At 35.8% G+C, this 9454-nt stretch overlaps 3 protein-coding genes across 3 annotated transcripts; 1 reads left to right on the top strand and 2 right to left on the bottom strand.

The window, feature by feature from the left end:
- Window positions 1–2179: 2179 nt before the first annotated feature.
- On the top strand, window positions 2180–4126 carry LOC106339591 (mitochondrial substrate carrier family protein B-like). The gene is made up of 6 exons (XM_013778429.1): window positions 2180–2534; window positions 2653–2829; window positions 2901–3050; window positions 3138–3239; window positions 3324–3462; window positions 3572–4126. The coding sequence occupies exons 1-6, from the start codon at window positions 2304–2306 to the stop codon at window positions 3808–3810; spliced, it is 1038 nt and encodes a 345-aa protein (XP_013633883.1). The 5' UTR covers window positions 2180–2303; the 3' UTR covers window positions 3811–4126.
- A 94-nt stretch (window positions 4127–4220) lies between these two features.
- Window positions 4221–5146, bottom strand: LOC106341030 (protein MIZU-KUSSEI 1-like). Its single transcript, XM_013779847.1, has one exon. The coding sequence runs from the start codon at window positions 5098–5100 to the stop codon at window positions 4348–4350; it is 753 nt and encodes a 250-aa protein (XP_013635301.1). The 5' UTR covers window positions 5101–5146; the 3' UTR covers window positions 4221–4347.
- Window positions 5147–6183: 1037 nt separating this feature from the next.
- LOC106340228 (non-specific lipid-transfer protein 1-like) lies at window positions 6184–7114 on the bottom strand. Its single transcript, XM_013779105.1, has 2 exons — window positions 6480–7114; window positions 6184–6393 (listed from the first exon to the last, which is right to left on the bottom strand). Exons 1-2 carry the CDS (start codon window positions 6808–6810, stop codon window positions 6377–6379), a joined length of 348 nt encoding a protein of 115 aa, XP_013634559.1. The 5' UTR covers window positions 6811–7114; the 3' UTR covers window positions 6184–6376.
- Between the last annotated feature and the right edge of the window lie 2340 nt (window positions 7115–9454).

Raw genomic sequence — 9454 nt, 5'->3', positions numbered from 1 at the left:
AAATTATTCAAAGTAAATTTTGAAACTAAAATATTTATTTATTCAATATGGTTTATAGTTTAATTTAGAATGATATATATACATATATATTTTAAATCTTAATGATTAATTAAATTAGACTTTTACTTATATGATTTTGTAATTATTTGTATTTTGTCATAACAAAAATTTTAAACCATGGATCGCAAAATTTGAATGTGAGACTTTTAACAGTTTTAGTAATTTATAGTCATTTTTTAAAACTCAAAATATAAAATATACAGAAAAATCTAATTTTTTATAATATGGTTATTGTGTTTTTTAAAAGTTATTTTAATAGTTTTAAATTAAACGAATTTGATAGAAGATACATTTTTTTATCAGATCTTTATTATTCAAAATCATTAATTGTCATATATACTTTATCCACATTAGACAATTCCATAATCTTTATTTAAGGAAATAATAAATGACATTAATAATGAATTTATGATTAGTTTAATAAAAAATTTATTATATAATTAGATGGACCAACCTATTTTTCTAGTAATTCTAAGAATCATCCTAGTGATGACATGTGGCTACAAAAAGAAGTCGTAATGTTTCACAAATAATATATAGGGGATTATGAAATCCTATAAGTCTAACGAAGTAACGAGATAAAGAAATTAAGTCTTCTAACAACTTGGCTATGAGCCGTAAGCAACACAAAAAACATTATAACCAAGGAAAAAACGAGACATAGAAAAAGTCTAGCTAGTTCAACTAAGAGTTAGTGAAGATTGCATCGCAGCGTCAACCGTCACCACCGTGATCTCCACCTCCTCCACCTCGCCTTCAATATCCCCATCATTGCTATCATCTCCACCATCACCTCCGCCTTCAGTTTCCCCACCATTGGTATCATCTCCACCATCACCTCCGTCTTCAATATCCCCACGATTGCTATCATTTCCATGATCACCTCCTCCTGTAACGACACCATCATCAGGATTGACACCTCCTTTGCACCAAAAGCCTGTAAGAACCCACAATACGAAAATAACAAGAAGTAGAGTTACCACGATGATTTCCCCGACATCCATGTTACAAAACACACATTGAGGCTTGAGTTTGAGAGTAATGAAATCTCTAGGTTATCTATTAAGTCTCGGTAATATTATTTTCTTCTCTGATGTTTTCCTGTAAACAATAGCGTGTTTAGCTTGGATTGACTTAGACTTTTAGTATTTTACATGTTAAATCATAGAAAGTTTTAGTTAGGGATAAAAGGATAATAATATGCAACATGTGAAACTTTGACGCCAAAAGAGTAGAGTTTTGTTCTCGGTGTTCATATAACTTCACCATTGATAAGTACCATTAAAACCCAAAATAAACGGGGTTATTGGTTCGTGACAAAAAAATGGGGTTATTGGTAGTTACGTTTATAGAGTTTATTGATTTTAAAAATGGAAAGATTTGTTATTTGTTAAGAGTTGCAATGAGATTTAAATATATTAAAAAATTATGAAAATATTACACTGTAATTTTTTTAAGAATTTTATGGATATATGCATAGTTTTATATATACTAAGAGTTGCATTGAGATTTAAATATATTAAAAATTTAAGAAAATATTACACTGTAATGTTTTTAAGAATTTGATAGATATATGCATAGTTTTATATAAGTTAAGTTTTTAGAATTCAAATTTTAAGAACAGTAAATTTTACTCCCTCTGTTCGTTTATACATGACGTTTTAAACCTTTTCTTTTGTATCAAAATACTTGATGTTTCCTGAAAATTATGCATAATATAATGATAAAAGACTTTATCTACCCCTTATACATTCCACATATTTTCCAGTCAACAAGTTCAAGTTTCAGTGGAATTAACTCGTACTCTACACCTTTTACAAGAAGTTAACATTTTCAGTCAATAGAGTCAACACACAAAATAATTACAGTATAAAACTTCTCCACTATATAATCCATATGCTATTGGGATCAATGATAATAATAACGGTGCTTGGTTTTTGAGCTTATCTATTTTTCGATTTCTATTCGGTTTTAAAATCAAACCGATTGGTGACTTGGCAAATTGATTTCGGTGCTTGGTTTGGTCGGACCTAAACCGAACTGTGACGCATATTCCCGGTATCTCCGTATCTTAGGTGTTTTGACCAAAATACCCTCCTCATTCTCCAAGCAAGTTTAGGGTTTCTCCAAAGACGTTTCCTTTTCCCCTTTCTCTCCCATGTCGATCTCTCCAATCTCAATTCGCAATCCAACCCCCTCCAATTCATGTGACCTTCGCTTCCAAATCCACCAATCCAATAGAGATGAACATTGACGCTAGAGTCAGCTCGGCGGTTGACGGAGCACAGAGCGCTCTCAATTCCGCCGCCGCCGTGCGCACCACCGTCGCAGACGCCGGAGCCTTGAGTTTATCACAGAAACAGCCCCCTCAGCCGCGTTTCGGCACCGTCGAGAATCTCCTCGCCGGAGGTATCGCCGGCGCCTTCAGCAAGACGTGCACCGCTCCTCTAGCTCGCCTCACAATCCTCTTTCAGGTCTCAAGTCTCTCTCTTTTGGATTTGTTGCTTATCAGAGATTAATGGGTTTTGGTTATTATTACAGCTCTCTTGTCTCTAAGCTTTGTTGTTGTTGTTGTCTCTTTTTTTTTTTCAGCTGCAAGGAATGCAGTCAGAAGCTGCCGTGTTGAGCAAGCCGGGTTTGTGGCGTGAAGCTTCTCGTATCGTCAACGAGGAAGGAGTTAGAGCCTTTTGGAAAGGGAACATGGTTACAGTAGCGCACAGGCTTCCTTATTCGGCGTTGAACTTCTATGCATATGAGAAATATAACAAAGTGAGCTGCGTTATAGTCTCTTTGTGGATTGTGTCTTCTCAGTCTAACAAAATACTGTTTTGTTTTTGCAGTTTTTCTATTCGAATCCAATCTTACAGAGCTATTTAGGGAATGGGAGTAGCAGCCCTTTTGTTCACTTTGTTAGCGGTGGCTTGGCTGGAATTACAGCTGCTTCTGCTACGTATCCTCTTGATCTTGTTAGGACACGTCTTGCTGCACAGGTTTGGAAACTTTATTCTTCTTTTGATGTGAGCAGTGTCTCTTTTGTCTGTCCTTGGCCTAAATGCGTTAAGTTTGTTCCTTTGCAGAGAAATACAATGTACTACCAGGGTATTGGTCATGCTTTCCGTACCATATGTAGAGAAGAGGGCCTTTTGGGTTTGTACAAAGGACTTGGTGCTACTATGTTGGTAAGCTTTCCTTTGTTCTCTTGTGTCATATGCTAAGTGTGCTGATTGTTAACTGCTTCGTGGTACGTCTTTTCTCTTATTCAGGGTGTTGGGCCAACGCTTGCAATCAACTTTGCTACGTATGAGTCTCTGAAATCATTTTGGCTATCTCATAGGCCAGTTGATTCAACATTGATTATTAGTCTTGGTTGTGGAAGTCTAGCTGGAGTTGCTTCTTCTACAGGTTTGTAAACACTAAACCATTTCTCTATCAGCTTTGTTCTTAGAAACATATACTTGCAATTTACTATATGTATCTGTTGACTAAATTTTGCATTCCCATAATGTTGTAGCTACGTTTCCATTGGATCTTGTGAGAAGGAGAAAGCAAGTGGAAGGAGCTGGTGGAAGAGCGAGAGTGTACAACACGGGGCTTTTCGGAACATTCAAACACATATTCAAGTCAGAAGGCATGAGAGGGCTGTACAGAGGATTATTGCCTGAATATTACAAAGTGGTTCCAGGCGTTGGCATCACTTTCATGGTATACGAGAGCTTGAAAACTCTCTTATGTCCTCCTCCTGCCCCTTAGAGGAGTTTTAGTATTTTATTAGGAGAAGAAAGATAACATCATTTTTTGTTTCCCCCTTTGGTAGTAAATTTTACTTTTCTTACTACTACTACTGAGTACCACCACCTTGGAGTGTATAGGTTTGAGTTGCATTTGAGCGTTAAGTAACATTCAAATGCATCATCCTTTACACTTGTCTTTCCCACGCGAGCAATCTCCTGACATCACAGTTCTGTATTGTTATTGTCTGTTTCTTGATCTTAAACATTTTACACTATATACAGCAAGTTTTGTTTTGTCTGCTTTATGCTACGTTTTGTATTTGTAATAGTGACAAGATTGCTTCAAGAAAAGAATCTTACTAAACAAAATCTTGAAAGTGTCTTTATCATTACACTCGATAAACATCTTGAAAACTTGTCAATCTCCCTAACAAAAAATGTTTAACAATCGAGAACTCAAATCCACTTAGAAATTTCTCACTAATAAGAAGTCAAAACACTAGGACCTCTAAACCTATAGATGAAAAGCATTCATAATTATACCACAAGAAGGTAATTAGGCAGAGGTTCTGAGCAAGAAGATGCTGAGTTCTTGAGCCGAGTTAGCATCCGGGTTGATGAGATGAAACGACTCGGAGTCAGAGCTTCCAACAACATGCTCGTAGTTCGCTCTCATATACATAACCTCGTCAAGATCCGCTTCCCCCGACCCGGAACCCGACGGCAACACGCCCGCACCAACAGTCATCGACTCAAGCTTCTTCAACATCACTCTCGTCTCGTCCTTGGCTCTCCTCCTCACAGCAAACCCTAGCTTCCTCCCGTTGCAGAACATGGTCCAAACCGGCACTGATCTCAAGAGGCAAGACTTCAACTCAGGCCGGGTGGGACACTCAAGAGCGACGCGAACGAGACCAGAACCCATCTCGTGAACAAGCTGGCTCGTCGCGATGGAGAGCTCGAGGAGGAGGAGAGGTTTAACGGAGAGACGGTCGTGCTGCACGCAGAACCACACGTGTCCCTTTCTCCTCCCGAATAGCGTACCGATGACCATCGTCTTCGAGGGTCTCGGCGGCTGCGTCGCGACGGAGAGGTAGTCGGAGTCGGAATCAACGGCGGCGGCGAAGGATGTGGCCTCGGAGGAAGAGGCGGAGGAAGAAGCGGAGTCTTGGACGTCGATGTCGTCTCTGAGGGAAGTGCTGAGACGTTTCTTGGAGACTGGTCCGGTGGATGGCGGCGCGGCGGTTGGATTCGTCGGAGGTGAGACGCACGGGAGGAGGTAGCGACGGAGAACGTCGAGCTTCGTCATCCTTCTTTCTTCTCTCTCGAAAGGTAAAAGGGTCAAACGGAGGTTTCAGAGTTGCAGAGATAATAATAAGTCTCTGTTTCTTGTTTGTGTGCTTTTTATAAAGAAAGGCGGGAGACAAGATAATATCCGTTGTGGCTTTGACTGGTTTGACTGTTGTTACACGTGGCTTTTTGTTTACTCGCCACGTGGAAAGTGTTGAAAAGATTCTATTACGATGTACCGAAAGGTTATTGGGACAATGGGCTTTTTCTTTGGCACGTTTATTAACCCAACATTTAGTGACTTGAAATTCAATTTTTGTTATTGGTACGGTTTTCTGAACCATATTCATTTATTCACTGCCCCCGAACGTTCGAAATTGATAGTAAAGGAGTTATGTTGTGTGTGGATTTCAAGAAAAATTTGGTCACTAATAGAGCATTATTTTTGTTTCACTTCGAAAAGGACAAATCATTACTATATTATTTAATGCTTTCGTTCCACAAGAAAATTGCTTTAGACCATCATTTAATATGCAAATTAAAAACAATACAATGATAAAAATTGAGAATGCACATATATATAACTAGTATGGAATAGATTCTTTAGTGATGTTTAACAGCATAAACAATGTGTTGACTTTTAAATTTATGTTGTCAACCATTAATTAATGTTATCAACCATTAATTTCTTGATCACACCTTATCCAGTACAAAGTGTGTGTTTGAACACAAGTAAAAAGAAAGACATAACACTTAATAATCTCTAACTTTCAGATTTTTCTTTTTTATCTTTAATCCAACGGTTGTTATAAAAGTCCACCATTCAATAAAATTACCAATTAATTGCAACAAGAGAAGTTTAACTAGTATGTTTACATTTTATAAATTCGATCACTATTATCATTGTTCACATGAGTATGGGAATCTCAACTCTACACCACCAGCATAAAGTGCTTTAAAGTGTTGTATACCCAACCCAAAATATGGCTACATGTAATGCTCTCATTTTCAATTACAGTACTTCTTCGTATTGACCGTATTTATTGTGTGTATCATAAAGCTAAAGCACAACATACCAAAAATGTCACAACATTAGACAAAGTGAAACAGAAAAAAACACTTTATTCATATATTGCAATAAATAATGCATACTCATATATAGTTCAACAACATAGATTATTAAGGATATATAGTTCACATTTCTCCTCTACAAAGGTAAGTGAAAACATTTATTTTTAAATCTTGAGAACTTCTCATCATTTTGATCCTAAAAGATCCAAAGCGAAGTTAAATCTTCATGGAACAATGTAACCTGCAAAAACACATAAAGGCATGTAAAAGGTAAGTCAAGAACTTCATACATTATACATTACTTATGAGATTTAGATGAATCCATACGTCCACATCGCTTGCCAGCTGGGCGGTTGCGGATGTTACAACGTTTGGGAATAGCGATTGCGACTCCAGGATTGATTCCAGCGTTTTTGGCCAAAGGAGAAAGCATGACAGCACAAAGACAACGAGGGTTGGTTCTGATGAGAGCACCCACTTTGGCACAGCAAACCGGTGGAACCTTACCCCTCGGGTTCTTTGTAGCAGGCAAACACGGGCTTAAGCTAGCCGCGGCTTGACCAATGGGCATGCGACCACACTCACCAGCCGCTTCAATGGAAACCAATGTGATTAGAAGATTCATCAAAGCCAATGCAGTAAGCTTACAACACTTCATGCTTCTTCTTGTTTTGTTTGTGTCTTAAGACTCTTACTGCATTGATGATTCTTATATAGTAAGACATGTTTAGTGGGGTGGTTGTGTTTTAGTGACGTGTTCCGTTGATAATGGATCTTAAAATCTTTCTCATTATGTAATCATTTGTTTTTTTTGTTTTTGGGTTACTTCGATTTAGATTTCACCATCTGTTTTGTGTCTAAGTCGTTTGATCTCTTGCGTCTTTGGATTTGCCTCTCTTTTCTCGCCCTTCATGAATGATGTTTCCACCATCTTGCTCTCTCTAGAAACATTTCACTTTAATCTATGATAGAACAAAGAACATGTTACAACATTAACCTGCAGTAAAAGCCACAACCAATATTGGAGTTGAACCTGTGTGTGTGTTTATATATGAGAATGAAGTTAGATTCTTTAGATTTTAATTGTTTCATCAAAACTCACTCCACCAAGTTTTCCAAGATCAAGGGCTGCTTCAAATATTGTCTGCATTGCATCAGGCATCATTGTATTCCCTACAACCAAGAAGATGAAAACATTTTTAGATCTTGAATACCACAAAGAGAGAGCATAAGTGTTTCCTCTTTTTTACAAAGAGAAAAAACATTACATACCAGGTTCGATACTCTAGGCAAGTTCTTCAGCAAGCTCAATCTCCTGAATAAAACTGCGTCTGAATCTGACAGGAGATCTCCTCTGATCCATCATGGCTATGATTTTATCTATGCAAAGAATATTGAAAAGAAAATGATTAGAAACTGATGTTGTCTGGCAAAATAGCACAGGTGATAACCACATAAACAGTGTAAAGTTTGGTTACCCTTTCTTTCATGGACTAGTTCTGCAATGCAATTGTTGCTGCACACGAGCTGATTCTTGCTATAATTTCAACAAAGATTGAATCTCTAACACTCTCTATCTCTGTTACATTGATTAAGAAGAGAAGATGTTTAACGGAAACTAACAGAAAAGCATTCCACAACATCCTTTCACCTCTTTTAAAGATCTAAAAGAGTACGTACATGCCTTAAGAGTTTACCTAACTGTAACATGAAATGCTTTGGCAGTAGCTTCAGGGGAACACAGACAGATCACCCACCTCCTTTGCAATAATCCAACACCAAATGTATGTAATTTTCCCAGGAGACTTACATCATCAAAACAAAAGACATTCAACAACCGTCAAGCTCAATTCAGAAACAGAGTAACGGCAAGAACCATACTCTTTAAGCTGAAAGGATTGAACTTTGGATGTGCCGACCCTATTTGTCGACCCACCAAGTACTCGCCGACAACAGCGTTCTGAGCCATTTTACTCCGACAAACTTAACCCGGCGCCTATAATCTAGAGAGGAACGCAAAAAATTGAGTCTTTATTCAACGACCCGTCGGGTAACAAAGGATCCGATTGGGCGGATTTGGATAATCAGGATGCAGGGGTTGATCGGTAACTGCTGTGATTTCATTTTTTGACTGTAGAAATATTGCTGTGGTTTTTATTGCTTTGGCTTTAGATTTTTAATTTTTAAAAGTCTTTAAATATGGGCGGTAGGTTTTTGTCTCTGCAGAAAAATTGTAAAGACATAATTTCAAAGAGGTGCTGTGGATTTTATAAAAAGGCCGTGAACTTAAAAAAAAATAGAAATCAAGATTGGTGTAGATTTAGTGCTTTAGAAAGAAATGAGGCTGTAGAGAGCACTCACAGCCACTACCAATCACACCCGTAGTAGAAGAAGAAGATTAATTAAATGTAATGTAATGTTTATTGTTTTTTTTTTTTTTGACTTCGATGTAATGTTTATTCTAGAATCCTCATTTATTTGGTTTAATATAATTAAATGAGATGTAATGTATAAACCAGGATGTAGATGTAATATTTATTCTAGATTAATTAAATGTTTATTCTAGAAGATTAATTAAATGTAATGTAATTACGTATTACTCCAACAAACTAAATAATACGTAACTCACTCTAAGATCGGACGATTATTTAATTATTGATTGATGTGATTGTTTTGTTAAGATTATGATTTAATGGGACATTCTACCATAATGTTATCATAAAATTCAAAGAATAAGACTATATTAACTCATATATAGACGATATCCAAACACCATATATAAAATATATACAGTAAAAATACAAATTAATAACGTTAAATCTATAGATTTTTTTTTTTAAATATACATTTCGAAATATATTTTTATGTTAAAGAGAATTGTTCTTTAAAGTATATGTTGATTAAATTTTACATATAATTTTTTTAGTTATTCTTATTCTATTAGTAGATATATACAAATATATACCTTAATATAAATATATTTTTAAGTGTAAAGTGAAAAATAACATTAAAATATTTTAAAATTGTGAATAGAAAATAAAAAGACAATATTTTGTTTATTTATATATTTCATATATATTAATAATTAATTTCTATTTATATTAAAATCATATATTTACATAAAGTGTTTTAAAAATTTATTAATTTATTATTTTGTTATCTTATCATATTGTATCATATTTATTGTCCATTCAAAATAAAGATACATGTACTGGATTGTCAAAACTAACTTTTATTAATAAAATAATACATTTAGTAATTTATTGAATATTAAATTATAGAGTTTCTCTATTAGAATCAAA

The sequence above is a fragment of the Brassica oleracea genome, chromosome C4 (assembly GCF_000695525.1).
Source record: "Brassica oleracea var. oleracea cultivar TO1000 chromosome C4, BOL, whole genome shotgun sequence".
NCBI lineage: Eukaryota > Viridiplantae > Streptophyta > Magnoliopsida > Brassicales > Brassicaceae > Brassica > Brassica oleracea.
Note: the sequence above shows the minus strand (reverse complement) of the source record. Positions and strands in the feature narration are given on the sequence as shown.

What these genes read in the sequence shown, in the direction of transcription:
- LOC106339591 (XM_013778429.1), top strand. Translation starts at nt 2,304, where the DNA reads ATGAACATTGACGCTAGAGTCAGCTCGGCGGTTGACGGAGCACAGAGC. An exon ending in CATATGAGAAATATAACAAA is followed by an intron (nt 2,830 to 2,900) that starts GTGAGCTGCGTT and finishes TTGTTTTTGCAG; the next exon opens with TTTTTCTATTCGAATCCAAT. An exon ending in TGGAGTTGCTTCTTCTACAG is followed by an intron (nt 3,463 to 3,571) that starts GTTTGTAAACAC and finishes ATAATGTTGTAG; the next exon opens with CTACGTTTCCATTGGATCTT.
- LOC106340228 (XM_013779105.1), bottom strand. Translation starts at nt 6,810, where the DNA reads ATGAAGTGTTGTAAGCTTACTGCATTGGCTTTGATGAATCTTCTAATC.
- LOC106341030 (XM_013779847.1), bottom strand. Translation starts at nt 5,100, where the DNA reads ATGACGAAGCTCGACGTTCTCCGTCGCTACCTCCTCCCGTGCGTCTCA.